Source organism: Salvelinus alpinus, chromosome 27 (genome assembly GCF_045679555.1).
Source record: "Salvelinus alpinus chromosome 27, SLU_Salpinus.1, whole genome shotgun sequence".
NCBI lineage: Eukaryota > Metazoa > Chordata > Actinopteri > Salmoniformes > Salmonidae > Salvelinus > Salvelinus alpinus.
In genome coordinates, this window is record NC_092112.1 from 36,573,851 (window position 1) to 36,592,940 (window position 19,090).

Below are 19,090 nucleotides of genomic sequence, written 5' to 3' on the forward strand. Positions count from 1 at the left end.
TGTTAAGGTACGACGAGTTGTGCATTATTTTATGGGTCTTTGGGCACCAATGTTGTACTGGACTGTCAGTTGACTAACTGTAGCCTGTCAGTTGACTAACTGTAGCCTGTCAGTTGACTAACTGTAGCCTGTCAGTTGACTAACTGTAGCCCGTCAGTTGACTAACTGTAGCCTGTCAGTTGACTAACTGTAGCCTGTCAGTTGACTAACTGTAGCCTGTCAGTTGACTAACTGTAGCCTGTCAGTTGACTAACTGTAGCCTGTCAGTTGACTAACTGTAGCCCTTCAGTTGACTAACTGTAGCCCGTCAGTTGACTAACTGTAGCCCGTCAGTTGACTAACTGTAGCCTGTCAGTTGACTAACTGTAGCCTGTCAGTTGACTAACTGTAGCCTGTCAGTTGACTAACTGTAGCTTGTCAGTTGACTAACTGTAGCCCGTCAGTTGACTAACTGTAGCCCGTCAGTTGACTAACTGTAGCCCGTCAGTTGACTAACTGTAGCCTGTCAGTTGACTAACTGTAGCCCGTCAGTTGACTAACTGTAGCATGTCTGTTGACTAACTGTAGCCTGTCAGTTGACTAACTGTAGCCTGTCAGTTGACTAACTGTAGCCTGTCAGTTGACTAACTGTAGCTTGTCAGTTGACTAACTGTAGCCCGTCAGTTGACTAACTGTAGCCTGTCTGTTGACTAACTGTAGCCTGTCAGTTGACTAACTGTAGCCCGTCAGTTGACTAACTGTAGCCTGTCTGTTGACTAACTGTAGCCTGTCTGTTGACTAACTGTGTACTCAGTGTATACGGCCCATTATGACTCTGAACCTGCAGTAAGCAGTTAAACTCTGACTTTACTAGTGCAAGACTACATAATACAGTATGAATCTGGAGTTAATCAGCCATGAAATTGGGTTGAACTAAAATTATCTGCCTTGGTATGAGTCTATGTTATAGCGGGAGATAACTCATAGTCTATCTTAAAGTAATAGTTTTCTGTGTAAAACTAACTACACTTTCAATGCTCTAGTTTGATAACGCTTATGAAAGCAAATTCAGGAGGGACTCGAACCAGTGAACATGTGGCTTTAAGACCGTGAGATCAAGAGATCAGTAACCTATGTACTACAGCTATGATCGCTACTCTGTCATTCTTTCCACGCAAGTCTCAACGTATCTTCACGTTTGTTAATACGAACGAAGCACAAAAACAAGAACCAGCAGCACTGAGATTCCAGCAGTTTAATGTAATCAAGTGAACAGCAGACACCCTGAGTAACAGCTGCAGAGATCCTCCACTCCCCAGTGCAGATCAATCAATCAATCATTTACATTTAAGTCATTTAGCAGACGCTCTTATCCAGAGCGACTTAATCAAATGTATTATAAAGCCCTTCTTACATCAGCTGTACAGAAACCCAGCCTAAAACCCCAAACAGCAAGCAATGCAGGTGTAGATGCACGGTGGCTAGGAAAAACTCCCTAGAAAGTCCAGAACCTAGGAAGAAACCTAGAGAGGAACCAGGCTATGATGGGTGGCCAGTCCTCTTCTGGATGTTCAAATGTTCATAGATGACCAGCAGGGTCAAATAATAATAATCACAGTGGTTGTCGAGGGTGCAACAGGTCAGCACCTCAGGAGTAAATGTCAGTTGGCTTTTCATAGCCGATCATTAAGAGTATCTCCACCGCTCCTGCTGTCTAGAGAGTTGAAAACAGCAGGTCTGGGACAGGTAGCAGGTCCGGTGAACAGGTCAAGGTTCCATAGGCAGAACAGTTGAAACTGGAGCAGCAACACGGCCAGGTGGACTGGGGACAGCAAGGAGTCATCAGGCCAGGTAGTCCTGAGGCATGGTCCTAAGGCTCAGGTCCTCAGAGAGAGAGAAAGAAGGAAAGAAAGAAAGAGAGAAAGAAAGAAAGAAAGAGAGAATTAGAGAGAGCATACTTAAATTCACACAGGACAATGGATAAGACAGGAGAAATAATCCAGATATAACAGACTGACCCTAGCCCCCCGACACATAAACTACTGCAGCATAAATACTGGAGGCTGAGACAGGAGGGGTCGGGAGACACTGTGGCCCCATCCGACGATACCCCCAGACAGGGCCAAACAGGCAGCATATAACCCCACCCACTTTGCCAAAGCACAGCCCCCACACCACTAGAGGGATATATTCAACCACCAACTTACCATCCTGAGACAAGGCCGAGTATAGCCCACAAAGATCTCCGCCACGGCACAACCCAAGGTGGGGCGCCAACCCAGACAGGAAGACCACGTCAGTGACTCAACCACTCAAGTGAAGCACATGGAAGGGACGGCATGGAAGAGCACCAGTAAGCCAGTGACTCAGCCCCTGTAATAAGGTTAGAGGCAGAGAATCCCAGTGGAGAGAGGGGAACCGGCCAGGCAGAGACAGCAAGGGCGGTTCGTTGCTCCAGTGCCTTTCCGTTTTCCTTCACACTCCTGGGCCAGACTACACTCAATCATAGGACCTACTGAAGAGATGAGTCTTCAATAAAGACTTAAAGGTTGAGACCAAGTCTGCGTCTCTCACATGGGTAGGCAGACCATTCCATAAAAATTGCGCTTTATACGAGAAAGCCCTGCCTCCAGCTGTTTGCTTAGAAATGCTAGGGACAGTAAGGAGGCCTGGGTCTTGTGACCGTTGCGTACGTGTAGGTATGTACGGCAGGACCAAATCGGAAAGATAGGTAGGAGCAAGCCCATGTAATGATTTGTAGGTTAGCAGTAAAACCTTGAAATCAGCCCTTGCCTTAGCAGGAAGCCAGTGTAGAGAGGCTAGCACTGGAGTAATATGATCACATTTTTTGGTTCTAGTCAAGATTCTAGCAGCCGTGTTTAGCACGAACGGAAGTTTATTTAATGCTTTATCCGGGTAGCCAGAAAGTAGAGCATTGCAGTAGTCTAACCTAGAAGTGACAAAAGCATGGATTAATTTTTCTGCATCATTTTTGGACAGAAAGTTTCTGATTTTTGCAATGTTACGTAGATGGAAAAAATATGTCCTTGAAACAGTCTTGATATGTTCGTCAGATTCACTGGATCTCTGCCCTGGCTCTTCCCAGCCTGTGTCTCACACCTCTCCCTGTGCGTGTCTCACACCTCTGTAGGTGAGGTGGAAGGTGGCTAAGTGTTTACCCCTAAGTGGTTAACCCAGACCACTGATAGACCCCCTGACAACTATGTTTGTGCTATCTATTTCTCCCTGAGCCCTTGGCAGGAATATCCACATATGTCTGCCCACTGGTGGGTGAGCTACAAAGACCTTATCCTGTCTGCCTCATCAACCCTACATATCATCACCATAAACCCCCCTTCCTCCCAGCTTACCCCTTCCTCCAAAGGTATTTAGCATACTCTGCATGCCTGGCCTAAACCCTTGTTGGAATACACTCTCTGCCAAGGAACAGCATTAGCTTTTTAGCATTAGCCATTCAGCTGTTTTTGTGTAGGTGCTATCTACCATTAGTGGCGTCACTAACGATATAGATGCTAGCTAACATTGGCCTTACACGTGCCACTACTAAAGGCCATTGTTTGCATGCGTGTGGCTATGCTCGAAGACAGAGCCTGCCTAAATATGTGAGTAAACAGATGGGAAGAAGGGAGTCTGTCTCTTCCCCTCTCTCTCCCTGTGAATGTTCATCCAACTGCTGCTTGATGTTCAAAGGCAGGCAGCCGAATCCCAAAGCTGCTCCTGGCTCTGTCTCCATCTGCACTGGGGGAGTGAAGGATCTCTGGAGCTGTTACTCAGGGTGTCTGCTGTCCACTTGATTACATTAAACTGCTGGACTCTCAGTGCTGTCGGTTCTTGTTTTTGCGCTTTTTTTAGTGGTGATCTATTTTGTATTTCTGCCTCCGATCACCATCGTTCATATGAAAAAACGTGAAGATACGTTGAGACTTTGGACTCTCCCTATCTGAGACAGTCCGTTTGAGATCACTTTTTGTTGTCATGCGTGTGTTGAATGTTGGATGACGATGACACTACATAGTGACAATTTTAGGCGACCATTTTCTGATGTCCCATGGATGTCCTAATAACTCATTATTGTTTGCAGGGAACTATTGCAGATTCTATATTTAATACTAGGGCCTAATTTAAGTTATTAAATTATTTGTTGAAGTTCTTACATTATTCATAAAGTTGTTACACACCGGTTAGTGATTTCTTTTAAAATTTGTATTTATTTAAACTTTATTTAACTGGGCAAGTCAGTAAATTATTATTTACAATGACGGCCTAGGAACAGTGGGTTAACGGCCTTGTTCAGGGGCAGAACGACAGATTTTTACCTTGTCAGCTCGGGGTTTCGATCTAGCAACCTTTCAGTTACTGTAATAACAACCGGTTAATGTAATAGCTTATTACATTTAGTGGAAAAAGTTATTACATTTACTGTTCAACATTTTAATACATTTACCGGCAAGTTATTAAATCCAAAAGTTATTACATTTACTGTTGTTACATGGTACTTCTTCAAACAGGCTGGAGTGTCTTGTGCTTCAATTCATAGCTACTTCCTCTCCTGTAAGAGCTGGCAGGAACAATGCATTTGCCAAAGTGACTGATGGTATTCTCTCTGAAATAGCACATAAACTGCCTCCAGAAAGTATCTACACATTGTTTTTGAATGACTACATCATCTGTGTAGCCCACACATACAATTATCTGTAAGGTCCCTCAGTCGAGCAGTACATTAGAAGCAAAGATTTAACCACAAAGACCAGGTAGAGTTTCCAATGTCTCGCAAAGAAAGGCACCTTTTGGTAGATAGGTTAAAAAAAAAGCAGACAATATCACTTTGACAATGGTGAAGTTATTAATTACGTGTTGGATGGTGTATCAATACACCCAGTCACTACAAAGATACAGGCATCTCATAACTCAGAGGCCAACGGTGACTCTAAAACAGTTACAGAGTTTAATGGCTTTGATAGGAGAAAACTGAGGATGGATCAACAACACAGTAGTTACTCCACAATACGAACCTAAATGACAGAGTGAAATGAAGGAAGCCTGTACAGAATAAAAATATTCCAAAACATGCTTCTTGTTTGCAACAAGGTACTAAAATAAAACTGCAAAAAATATGGCAAAGAAATGAACTATATATCATGAATACAAAGCGTTATGTTTGGGGCAAATACAACACATCACTGAGTACCACTCTTCTTATTGTTAAGCATGGTGGTGGCTCCATCAGGTTATGGGTATGCTTGTCATCGGCAAGGACTAGGGAGTTTTTTTAGGATAAAAACAGTCCAGAGCTTCCGGCGACTAAACCCCTACAACTCATCCAGAACGCCGCAGCCCGTCTGGTGTTCAACCTTCCCAAGTTCTCTCACGTCACCCCGCTCCTCCGCTCTCTCCACTGGCTTCCAGTTGAAGCTCGCATCCGCTACAAGACCATGGTGCTTGCCTACGGAGCTGTGAGGGGAACGGCACCTCCGTACCTTCAGGCTCTGATCAGGCCCTACACCCAAACAAGGGCACTGCGTTCATCCACCTCTGGCCTGCTCGCCTCCCTACCTCTGAGGAAGTACAGCTCCCGCTCAGCCCAGTCAAAACTGTTCGCTGCTCTGGCAAACTCCCCCACGACGCCAGGTCAGCGGAATCAATCACCACCTTCCGGAGACACCTGAAACCCCACCTCTTTAAGGAATACCTAGGATAGGATAAAGTAATCCTTCTAACCCCCCCCTTAGAGTTAGATGCACTATTGTAAAGTGGTTGTTCCACTGGACATCATAAGGTGAATGCACCAACTTGTAAGTCGCTCTGGATAAGAGCGTCTGCTAAATGACTTAAATGTAAATGTAATAAAAATAAATGGAATAGAGCTAAGCAAAGGCAAAATCCTAGAGGAAAACCTGGTTCAGTTTGCTTTCCAACAGACTCCAGGAGACAAATTCACCTTTCAACAGGACAATAACCTAAAACACAAGTCCAAATATACACTGGAGTTGCTTACCAAGACGACATAGAATGTTCCTGAGTGGCCTAGTTACAGTTTTGACTTAAATCAGCTTGAAAAGCTATTACAAGACTTGAAAATGGCTGTCTAGCTATGATCAACAACCAACTTGACAGAACTTGAATAATTTTTTTTATAATAATGTGCAAATGTTTTACAATCCAGGTGTGCACAGTTGTTCATTTGAAAAGATATGAGTGTATTATTTTGCCTGATGCCTGATGTCACGTCCTGACCATAGAGAGTCCTTATTTTCTATGGTGGAGTAGGTCAGGGCGTGACTGGGGGGTTAGTCTAGTTTATTATTTCTATGTGGGGTTCGCTGTGGGTTTCTATGTGGGGTTCGCTGTCTCGAATTGGGGATCATATTTAAGTAGCATTTTTTCCACCTGTGTTTTATAGGATATTGTTTTGAGTTAGTGCACGTAGCATCTCTGTAGTCACGGTTCGTTGTTATTTTATTGTTTATTTGTTTTTGTCTTTGCTAATTTTCACTTTATTATTAAATTATGTGGAACTCAACATCCGCTGCGCCTTGGTCCGTTTCTACAAACGAACGTGACAGAATACCCCATCAAACCAGGACCAAGCAGTGTGTTCACCAGGTGAAGGATTTCTGGACATCGGAAAGAGATAATGGAGGACAGCGACGATGACAGGGTTCGCGGCTACAGAAAGTCAAAGGACAACCCCAAGTTTTTTGTGGGGGGGGCACATGGAGCTGGCGACTGAGCAGAGGGAAGAGCCAGAGACTGTCAGGGAGGCAAAGGCGAAGTTGGGAGAGAGTGAGATGAGAGAGATGTTGTGCAAGTGTGTTCTGCTCAACATCCGACCAGAGGATCCGGTTAGCAGTCTGGTGCAACCTGTGCCGGTTCCACGCTTCTGGCCTCAAGTGCACCTCTCCAGTCCGGTACGTCATGTGTCTCCACCTCGCACTCTCCCTGAAGTGCGTGTCCCCAGTCCGGTGCGTCCTGTGCCTGCTCCTCGCACTCTCCCTGAAGTGCGTGTCCCCAGTCCGGTACGTCCTGTGCCTGCTCCTGGCACTCTCCCTCAAGTGCGCCTTCCCAGTCCAGGAGGTCCTGTGCCTGCTCCTCGCACTCTCCCTGAAGTGCGTTTCCCCAGTCCGGTACGTCCTGTGCCTGCTCCTCGCACTCTCCTTCAAGTGCGCCTTCCCAGTCAGGTACGTCCTGTGCCTGCTCCTCGCACTCTCCCTGAAGTGCGTGTCCCCAGTCCGGTACGTCCTGTGCCTGTTCCTCGCACTCTCCTTCAAGTGCGCCTTCCCAGTCAGGTACATCCTGTGCCTGCTCCCCGCACTCGCCCTGAAGTGCGTGTCACCAGTCTGGCACCACCTGTCCCGGCTCCACGCACTAGGCCTGCAGTGCGCCTTCCCAGTCCGGTACGTCCTGTGCCTGCTCCTCGCGCTCGCCCTGAGGTGCGTGTCACCAGTCCGGTACCACCAGTGCCGGCCCCACGCACTAGGCTTCCTGCAACGATCCCCAGTCCAGAGCTTCTGGCGACAGTTCCCAGTCCAGAGCTTCCGGCGACAGTTCCCAGTCCAGAGCTTCCAGTGACAGTTCCACAGTCCGGGAACCTCCTGAGACGGTCCACAGTCCGGAACCTCCTGAGACGGTCCACAGTCCGGAACCTCTTGAGAAGGTCCACCGTCCGGAACCTCCTGAGACGGTCCACAGTCCGGAACCTCCGGCGACGGTCAGCGGTCCGGAATCTCCAGCTCCATGGCCGGAGCATTCCCCTGCCGATGCCTAGTCTGAGCACGGCGTCCAGTCCAGCTCCAAGGCCAGAGTCTTCTTCTGCATTGGTGCCCAGTCCAGGCACAGCGTCCAATCCCGCTCCATGTCCGGAGCCTTCCCCTGTGCCGATGCCCAGTCTGAGCACGGCGTCCAGTCCAGCTCCGTGGCAGGAGCTCTCCTCTGTACCGATGCCCAGTCCAGACACGGCGTCCAGTCCTGCTCCATGGCAGGAGTCTTCCTCTGCACCGATGTCCAGGCCAGGGCCGGTGTCCAGTCCCGCTCCATGGCAGGAGCCTTCCTTGGCATCGAGATCAGTCTAGGCACAGTGTTCAGCCTGGGTCCATGGCCGGACCCGCGGGATGAGCAGGTTCTTCGGCCCGCACCAGAGCCACCACCAAAGATGGTGGATCCACGGGATGAGCGGGTTCTTCGTCCCGCACCAGAGCCGCCACCGACATTAATCACCCCCCCCCCTACCCTCCCTATTTGGTTTCAGGTTTTGCGGCCGGAGTCCGCACCTTTGGGGGTAGGGGTACTGTCACGCCCTGACCATAGAGAGCCATTGTTTCTCTATGGTGAAGTGGGTCAGGGCGTGACTGGGGGTGATCTAGTTTATTTATTTCTATGTGGTGTTCTGGTATATTTTCTATGTTGGTGATTTGTATGATTCCCAATTAGAGGCAGCTGGTAATCGTTGTCTCTAATTGGGGATAATATTTAAGTAGCTATTTTTCCCACCTGTGTTTATGGGATATTGTTTTGAGTTAGTGCACGTAGCAACTCTGTAGTCACGGTTCGTTGTTAGTTTATTGTTTATTTGTTTTTGTCTTTGCTTAGTTTCACTTTCTAATAAATAATGTGGAACTCAACATCCGCTGCACCTTGGTCCGACATTTATTCCAGCGAACGTGAGACCTGATGAAGGTCTGGGATTTTAGTTCTGGGTTAGCCAAGCTAACACTTTATAAGTATAGCTACAGTGGGGAGTCCTTCTCATGCCCTAATAGTTGTTTTGTTTTCTACAGACTTTAATTCACAAGGTTGTTCCTATTCATTTGAGAGAAAATCAAGGGAACAAGAGAGAGAAACCCTATGAATTTAGTCTTTGATTTATGGCGCGCAATTTCAAACGGGAGACCCAAATTAAAAGTGTTTCGAATTCACCAGCACATTAAATTAAATATCTACCGAACAGATTCTAATTTGATCACCAAGCTGTTTCAATTTCATTAGCCAGGTTCCTAATGGACTTTCACAGCACTGTATTCCATCGAGCACAAATCCTATTTAGTGTTTTTTTAATGAACCCCTGTCGTGCTGGCCACGTGTTAGAATCAAGCAGCGCTGTGTGAGGTTCACAGCCCAGGCCCTCACTGTGTGTGTGTGTGTGTGTGTGTGTGTGTGTGTGTGTGTGTGTGTGTGTGTGTGTGTGTGTGTGTGTGTGTGTGTGTGTGTGTGTGTGTGTGTGTGTGTGTGTGTGTGTGTGTGTGTGTGTGTGTGTGTGTGTGTGTGTGTGTGTGTGTGTGTGTGTGTGTGTGTGTGTGCGTGCGTGTGTGTGTGTCTCCGCCAAATCCCTGCTCTCCCTAATGGACCAGTAGACCCACTGTGGCTTAATGGAAATAAAGAATGAAATACAACTCATAATTGAACACAGAGGCCTCCTAAACATCAGTCCAATTGTTTGTATTAATATTTAATAGATGGTTCCTGTCTTTTGTTGGAGTTAATGTTGCCATGAATAACGATGGATGCAGATGGATGGATGCAGATGGGTGGATGCCGAGGGATGGATGCAGATGGATGGATGCAGATGGGTGGATGCAGAGGGATGGATGCAGATGGATGGATGCAGATGGATGGATGCAGATGGGTGGATGCCGAGGGATGGATGCAGATGGATGGATGCAGATGGATGGATGCAGATGGGTGGATGCCGAGGGATGGATGCAGATGGATGGATGCCGATGGGTGGATGCAGATGGGTGGATGCCGAGGGATGGATGCAGATGGATGGATGCCGATGGGTGGATGCAGATGGGTGGATGCCGAGGGATGGATGCAGATGGATGGATGCAGAACTCGTGTGCTGTGTGCTCCGTTGAGCCCAACCGCGTTTGCATTCGGGCTGATTACTGTGTCGACGGTGCATTCTACATTGTATTGACGTGGTGTGTGCATGCGTGCGTGCGTGCGTGTGTGTCAGCGGTGCATTCTGCATTCTAATAATGAGAGATGGAGAGCAGGTCTGGGCCGGACAGCAGTAGAGATTCATCACTGACAGGGTTGTTTTACTATGTTTCTGGGGTTTTGCTGTGTAGTTATCCCGTGTGCGTAGTAATCCCTACAGCCGTGCGTTACAGCTAAGCAGGAAAAACATCTGAAAATGGAAAACACTTTGGAAATGTGCATAAAATAGCAGGACTAAAGTACTGGGTGGGTCGTGCTGTGGGTCATTTCTTATCAGTCTGGACTTTGTGTAGTCTCAATTGTCAAAGACGTACATGTTGTTATGTACTGTACATTATGGAGAGCAGTATCGTTTCAAACTCCTCGAGCACCTGTACTCCAAACTTGAGCACTCTAAGCGAGAGAGAGAACGACATATTTGTGATGATTAAGACCAGTGAGCGTTTCATCCTGACGACACCGACCTAGATGAAAGTGATATCATCATCTCTGGGGTAGCATTGAGAAATGTTTTCACCAGGCCCTCCGCCATTAGTGTCTGGGACAATTACTGTGTGTGTCTGCGTGTGTCTGCGTGTCTGTGTGTGTGCGTGTGTATAAATAATGCATCAGGCTGACCCTGCTGAAGCCATAGGAGGATCAAAGAGGAGCAGGTCTCTGCCTTCCTTTGACATTGAGCCTGGAGAGAGTGTCTAAGCCATTACCTTTCACGATGCTGCTTCCTGCTCATGTTTAAATTAAATATTCACTGTTGTGTTTTTATTATGTAGACTAGCCGGGGTTAGAGGCTATCGTTGACTGGCACTCCTGAGCATTTAACACACTCTCCTAATGGACTTCTAGGCATTAGCTAATCAATTACCAGGCTGTATTAAGTAAAGAGGACATTTTGTTCTTCTCCTTACCGTGGAGTGGATCTGTTCCTTCGTTCCTGCTTCTCCTGTGTGAATATGTTAGGATCTTTGGGGTGTAGAATGAACCCTGTCCCACCGGAACCTGAAGACCTCAAATCTCTTTGAGTTTGAATTCAGGTGCGGCTAAGTTTGGTTGAATTTCGGGAGTCTTATTGAGTCTTGAAATTTCCGGAATGATAAAGATGATCAGAGTTTTACTGCGTCAACCTCATTGACCTAGACAATGGAGTTGCCATGGACACTATTACCAAGGACACAGAGCAGAGTCTGCCATAGGATAATGTCATCACAGGAAATAATTCACCCTACACTCATCGCCGGGATGCTACAAATGGTCCTGTCATCTTCGAGTTATCTCTGTCAATTACCTCAGATAAATGTCTTGTTGTTGTGAAGGCCATGAGCATCAATCCTCTGTCTCACATGTTCTTCCTCTATCTTCATATCGACCTACTTCCCTGTACCGCTCTCTGAATACCTCCCAAATGTCACCCTATTATTCCCTATTGGACCTGGTCAAATGTAGTGCACTGCATCGGGAATACGGTGGCATTTGGGACAAACCCTGTGTGTGGTCCTTGATACTGTTCTGATGGGTGGTGGGCCCTGACCACAACACTCTCATTTTAGTTCTGCTGCCCTGCATGATGTCAGATGGAGGTTGTATGTGATGTCAGCTTCCTCACCGGGATGGGTTCAGTTTGATACGGGATCCTCTGGATCTTCTGGATCCCAGTTGGGAGTTTGGTTTAGAGCCAGTTGATGTAATTCAGATGTTAATACTGACTATACTAAGGATGTATGACAGGGTTTGCTATGTGATACCTTGGTGGGAAACGGGTTTAGAATACGTTCATTAAATGGTCTCAAATGTAGACCTCAGTAGGCTGCAAATCTCCATGCACCAGCCACTTCACTAAGAATACGTTACACACAAAATAATACACTTTAAAAAATATATGTTTTATTTAACTTTTATTTAACTAGGCAAGTCAGTTAAGAACAAATTCTTATGTACAATGATGGCCTATTCAAAGGAAAAAGTCCTCCTGCGGGGACGGGGGCTAAAAAAATGAAATTATAATATAGGACAAAACACACGTCACGAGAAGAGAGACACCACAACACCACATAAAGAGAGACCTAAGACAACAACATAGCATGGCAGTAGCACATGACAACACAGCATGGTAGCAGCACATGACAACACCATGGTAGCAACACAACATGGCAGCAGAACAACATGGTAGCAGCACAAAACATGGTACAAACATTACTGGGCACAGACAACAGCACAAAGTCAAGAAGGTAGAGACAACAATACATCACGCAAAGTAGCCACAACTGTCAGTAAGAGTGTCCATGATTGAGTCCTTGAATGAAGAGATGGATATAAAACTGTCCAGTTTTAGTGTTTGTTGCAGCTCGTTCCAGTCGCTAGTTGCAGCGAACTGAAAAGAGGAGCGACCCAGGGATGTGTGTGCTTTGGGGACCTTTAACAGAATATGACTGGCAGAACGGGTGTTGTATGTGGAGGATGAGGGCTGCAGTAGGTTCCTCAGGCAGGAAGTGAGGCCTAAGAGGGTTTTATAAATAAGAATAAACCAGTGGGTCTTGTGATGGGTATACAGAGATGACCAGTTTACAGAGTAGTGTAGAGTGCAGTGATGTGTCCTATAAGGAGCATTGGTGGCACATCTGATGGCTGAATGGTAAAGAACATCTAGCCGCTCGAGAGCACCCTTACCTGCCGATCTATAAATGATGTCTCTGTAATCTAGCATGGGTAGGATGGTCATCTGAATCAGGATTAGTTTGCCAGCTGGGGTGAAAGAGGAGTGATTACGATAGAGAAAACCAAGTCTAGATTTAACTTTAGCCTGCAGCTTTGATATGTGCTGAGAGAAGGACAGTGTAGCCATACTCACAAGTACTTGTATGAGGTGACTACCTCAAGCTCGAAACCCTCAGAGGTAGTAATCACACTTTGTGTATTTGTAAATGCAAAATCCTGTCCTATATGTCTTCCATAGTGTGGGGGCTACAGTTGCAGGCCTATAGACATGCAACATCTGCTCTCGGTTTTAACAAAATGACTGTTCACCATCCTGGAGGATGGAGTCTATTGGAATAATACCCATCTTTGTATAGTGACTGGCTGGGCTGTGATATGTCTATGGCCTGGAGAGTCCTGGATATATCGATGCTTTAACAAAATGACCAATTCCCCATCTAGGGAATGTAGTCTATTGTATATCTGTCTGGCAGGGCTGTGATGTGAATGCTGTCTGTGTTACGGGCCTGGAGAGGGCTCCGAGAGGCCTGGAGAGTCAGGCTGCTGTGCTGCTCTGAGTGATTGGCTGCCTGGGGGCGCTCCTTGTGCTGAAGGCATTGATCGGAGGCTGGTGAATTGGATTGTGGGTCTGATTACCAGTGTCAGTATGTGGAGGGATCACGTGGGACCGAGCGCTTGGTGGCGGAGCAGAGCTCTTCATGTGCTGCTTTTCTCTGACCGTAACCGTGATTTTATTTTATCAGTCTTACTTACCCGCACCTCCGTCACTCACACACACACTGACACACACCACACCACCCTCCTCCCCCCGCCGATCTCCCGTGGCTTTGTGCTGCCAACGCTGTCTCGCATCTCCATAGGTCCAAAATACAGTGTTAAAATAATCAGTGGTTTAGTGGCAGGCAGGCAGTCGAACCTTGGAGGAGAAGACCAGTCAGTGCAAGGGGGTAGGAATTACAGTGTGTATATTATCTATGAGCATAACAGCGTTTTAACACAGCACCACAGTATAACAGTAACGTGTTGTGTTGTCATCTGTTGTGTTCTGTTGTGACAGTTAGTGAGATTGAAGCCTCTTGTCTCTGCTGTTTATTGCTGCGGTGTGATGGTACGGGTTAGGGCTCAATGCAAGGTTATGCTTTGTTAGGCAGGATTGTGTGTGTGTGTGTGTGTGATTCTCCTACCACTTCATGTATTTATTTTCTAGTGCAGGAATATTGGTGGGGGGGGTCATCATCTTTTACTGGGAGACCAATAGCCATCCCTCCCCTTCCTTAAGAGACAATGAAGGGCTGTCCCGCCCAGCGATTGACAGGCCAATAAAGAATGTAATTGGAAATGTCAATCACAGCGTTGCCGAGGCAGTGGAGGGAGGGCAGGCGGTCAGGTGGGTGGCCGCTGGACAGCGGTGTGTGTGTGTGCGTGTGCGTGCGTGCGCGTGCGGGGCATTGAGCACCACAGAGAGCTGAATCCACCGTGCCCTGGGACACCGTTGCACTGTGTCTGTTGTTACTGTTTACAGCGGTGGCTGTGATCTGTCGTTGTTTGTAGGTATTTGTAAAGTGTGTAGCGTGTCTTTGGATGAGTGCTGAGCGAATAACCGAAATGTTGGTTATTTTTCTTTTTTTGAAACAACTAATTGACCACGCCTACTTGCCCGGTCTGGTTCTCTTTTACGCCCGCTACATAAAAGAGACAGAAGAATGCCTGATGGGGAAGGATAGAGAGCAGTTGCTTGGCGAGGTATCTCTACCTGAAAATACATGATGTAAGTGATTGATAGTTGGTATTCAGCAGTCATACAAGTATGCTTTATTCACTTTGAAGAACTACTAAAATAGTGATTTTGTCAGACAGCATAGGCAGCAGCACTATAAAGACTAGACACAGCAACTGAAATATTTTACAAAAGTCAAGTAATGTGAATAAATGATGGTTAATAATTTAAGCAGTAATGTGGCAGTCACTGGGACTTGTATTAATTGTTTTAGTCTGTGTTGTTAGAACATTCATAATGCAAAGTGCCTTTTTCTTTCATCACAGGTCTGAGTGTATTTTAGCACGCAATGTTTAAAATTCTGTGTCAGACCAGTGGAGGTTGCTGAGGGGAGGGCGGCTCATAATAATGTCTGGAACGGCGCGAATGGAATGGCGCTCCAGCCATTACCACGAGCCCGTCCTCCCCAATTAAGGTGCCACCAACCTCCTGTGTGTCAGACTGTGTGAGACTGTAGGTGCATGGACTAGAGATATACTAGGGTACTCTTGTGGTTTCCTAGTCAACTACTCCAAACATGAGAGAACATAATGCGCTATTTGGACATTGTACTGGGTTGGCCTTGGTACTGAAATACATACCTTTTTGTTAGCAAAGACGAAAAGGGCAAGAGCCTCTCAAGGATCTTCAAGGCAGTCCTTTTGAAATACTTTGCATTTCAATGGAAGATAAACTAACTAGGCCTGCAACCTTTATCAGATGTTTCATCTCGAGTTTCGTCTCCTTTCAGAAAGATTGCCTTGAACATCCTTGGTGAGTCAACGCAGGTCCAACTCCATTTTTAAAAAACATTTGGCTAGATGGTAGACTGTACACCGTCTTAAAATGGATGCTGACTTCCTCAGTGTTTTCACTGAATGTCAGGTATTGCCACTGTGGTATAGTGTTTTAGATTCAATTAAAAGGTGTCGGGTGTGGGTGTTTAGTGGTAGCAGGCAATAGCAAGGTGTTAACAACAATGTCAAGGGTTAGTTAATGATATGAAGTAGCAGTGGCCATTGTTAAGTGGAGCGCTATTGCACACACACACACACACACACACACACACACACACACACACACACACACACACACACACACACACACACACACACACACACACACACACACACACACACACACACACACACACACACACACACACACACACACACACACACACATACATACACACACTATGGTATATCCTGATTCACTAGCTCTTATCTCTTCACTGATCCATTAACACATCGTGTCATCAGCCCGGTGGGTCAGTGCATCATGTACACACACATGCACCCCCGCTCGCATGCACGCACTCACACACACACACACACGGCCGTGTTGTGAGAAATGTCCCTTTGGCTCTGGGCCTTTAAAGCAGGTAATTACACAAACCATTCCCAGAGGGGATTAGGACAAATGACATGGAAAACATTGTAGCCTTACACCCCCACTCTTTCTCTCTCTATCTCTCTCTCGCTCCATCCCTCTCTCTCTTCCTCTTTACCCCTCTCTCATTCACTCTCCTGCTCACAATCTCGATCTCTTTCTAACTCCATCTCTCAATCTTTTATCTCTCTCGCTCTCTCTCGTGCTCTCTGTCTCTCTCTTTCTCTCGCCATCCTTGTCTCTCTTTAAAACATTTTCCATGTAACGCCTACGTTCCCATGCATACCCAAGCAGCTCCGATCAAACACGTTGGCAGGTTGTTTAAAATTAGCAAGTTGGCGAGAAAGTAAGTTGCGGTGAGAAACCAATGAGGTTCTTATTTGCCTCTCTCTCTCTCTCTCTCTCTCTCTCGCTCTCTCTCTCTCTCTCTCTCTCCCACTCTCTCTCTTTGAGTGATATAACACCACTAACTTTGCCGTTAAATAAAACATATGTGCTGCTACATATGTGATGTGGGGAGGGAGAGGCATATGTCCTGGCGTTCGACAGAACATTACTCATCATTAAGTGACTGACCGTTCTGTTACAGCTAACTCCCAACAAATTAAAACAGTTTAATGAACCGTAAAGCTAGCTAGTACAGCTACCAACTATATGGTCTTCCTTTGGGGTCTACACCCTTAGGAAAAAAGGTTCAACCTACTGTAGAACCTAAAAGGCTTCTTCGGCTGTCCCCATGGGAGAACCCTTTGGAAAAAACGTTTTGGGTTCCAGGTAGAACCCTTTCCACAAAGAACCATGTTGTAACCCTTTTTTTCGTAGATTGCATATTGTCTAGTATTCTTAGTGGTATGGACATTGGAATGAGTGGCTTTGTTACCGTGTCCGTACTAACACACAACCTACAGTAGAATACATGTCCAATAGATGGCTCCATTGTGATTAGTATTAGCTCAGGAAGAGGATAGGGGGAGACCTGGGTTAACAAAGTAATGTGTAACTCTGTTGTTCAACTGTTTCAGTTACTGTTGTATAGTCCAGGCTATATAATGTTGGCCCAGCCTTATTGAATCAAACCCTGCAATCAGTTTACAGCTTCTGCAAACATCTCGATTCCTGGTCTTGGTATCACTGCATTACAAATGCAATGAAGATGATTTGATTGAAGCTCATCGTGGAATTGGTTCTAAGTCAGGAATTGAAGATGGTATGGTTCTGCACATCTCGGCTGTTCTATATGTGGCACATCATATTGAAATGTTTTACCAATGGGAAAATATCAATTATCAATCAACCTGAAGACTGCCTGTGGAAGGAAAGTGGTTGATACTGGTTAATAAATGCCTGTTTGTTGTGTGTGTTTGCAATCAGACTACACTGATCTACAAATCAACTTGCATCCCAAATATCTACTCATTATTATGTGATCAAGAGTAATGATTCTCCACCCTCTTCCTTAGACTGATCTCAAACCTGCTGCTTGTTCCTCTTCCGGGTTGCCTGAAAGTTGTTGAAGTCTTTTAATACATTTCTGTTTCTTCTTCCCTTTTCTTTCAGACGGAAGGCAAGGTGGGCGTGACCTTCAACATTGGTACGTCAGACATCAGTGTGAAGGAGGTAACCATGACGATCAACGACGGGAAGTACCACCTGGTGCGCTTCACCAGGAATGGGGGCAACGCCACTCTGCAGGTGGACAACTGGCCAATCAACGAACACTTCCCCACAGGTACCCACCAATCACCATCTGGCGTCTGTTACACTCACGTTTGACCTAGGACCTCTGACCGTTGAACCTGTTGGCTTGTGTTGATGAGAAAGTCAGTCCCAATTCCCTCACTACCCTTTCCTCTTGGCCCAAACTCTTTGATGTTTGAAGATCTGAAGGTTCTGAATAGGTTTAAGCAGTGTTGGTGGAGATTCCACCATATTGCGTATACCTTACAGACCTGCAAATATCACAGGGTTAGAGCCAATGAGAAGGGGTAGGGAGTGAATTGGGAATGGGTGGTAATGTGAAGGGTAGACCTCTGTTAGACCCACTGGACATCACCTGTTTACAAAGGCCAACTGACAAGGATGTTAAGTCAGAATAACAGCATGAGTATGCAGGCCAAGCAAGTCTCCCCCTCGGTGGGCCGATGGACACTTTACTATCCTGCCAAGCACTACAATTTACTGAAGTGTGAACAGATGTGAACTGTTTATTCGCTCTGCCCCTTGCTCCAGTCTATTTCCCAGTCTTAAGGGTTTGCACCACACACGCATGCACACACACTCACACACCATGCACGCATACCAGTGGTGGTCGGTGAGGGAGGACGATTATTATTATTTATGAGCAGGGTCTTATTTATCTTATAGCATATTGGATGACTGTCATTCATATTCCATTCACCCAGCTCAATGTAACATTGATCTGATATAGGGTGTAATCATTAGTTCAACCGCTGCAAACGAGAGTTTCTATTGGACAAATTCAGGTATGATTATCCCCTTTTCGTTCAGGTTGCTTCTGTTTAAGAAACTTTTTTAACAGAATCGGCGGAATGAATACACCCCTGATCACACACAAACACAGTTCACTTTCATAGCAGCCACATACAAATAGCATGATCCCTTTAATCGTTGTATAATTACTCTCCTCCTCTCACCTTTTCCCTTTGCTTGTGGACTTCAGTTCACAACACACCAGCTGTCTGACCAGGCGAAAAAACCTTTTCAAGCCAAATCTTCATATCATAACCGCTAACCGCAGCCTACATCATTGTCACCATATTAACATCATAATTAACATAGCTACTAGAACTATCGCATTAGTAAACCCGCTAAACCTACAATAATGCAATACAGTCAGCAGCAAGCAGTTTAGCAGTGATTATAAATTAAATAAACCAAAAACTAACCCTGACTTCGAAGAGTTCCAGTGTCGGATAGCCATAGCCAGCTAGCTAACATAGCAGGTGTTTGCATAGGCTAAACTAGCTAGCGGCATTCTCTTGCTAAGTGAAAGTGATAAAAGATACTATGATCGAAATATAGCTCTCTCTCTCTCCTTCATTTTTGAAAGAAATGTATTTGTTCAAAACTGTTCAACTATTCAACTATTGTCCTTCTCTCTCGTTGAGTCAACCACTCACCAAGGTTTATGCACTGCAGTTCTAGCTAGCTGTAGCTTATGCTTTCAGTAGTAGATTCATTCTCTGATCTTTTGCTTGAGTAGACAACATGTCAGTTCATGCTGCAAGAGCTCTGATAGGTTGGAGGATGTCCTCCGGAAGTTGTCATAATTACTGT

The 19,090-nt window shown here is 45.9% G+C and overlaps 1 protein-coding gene across 13 annotated transcripts in view; it reads left to right on the forward strand.

Annotated features, from left to right (window-relative positions):
* Positions 1-19,090, forward strand: part of LOC139556484 (neurexin-3b-like) — a 328,473-nt gene that overhangs the window by 234,403 nt on the left and 74,980 nt on the right. For all 13 annotated transcript variants that reach the window (XM_071370487.1, XM_071370488.1, XM_071370489.1 and 10 more), the window contains one exon: positions 17,351-17,522. In XM_071370487.1, coding sequence (XP_071226588.1) covers positions 17,351-17,522 — 172 coding nt within the window. The remainder of the gene's footprint in view (positions 1-17,350; positions 17,523-19,090) is intronic.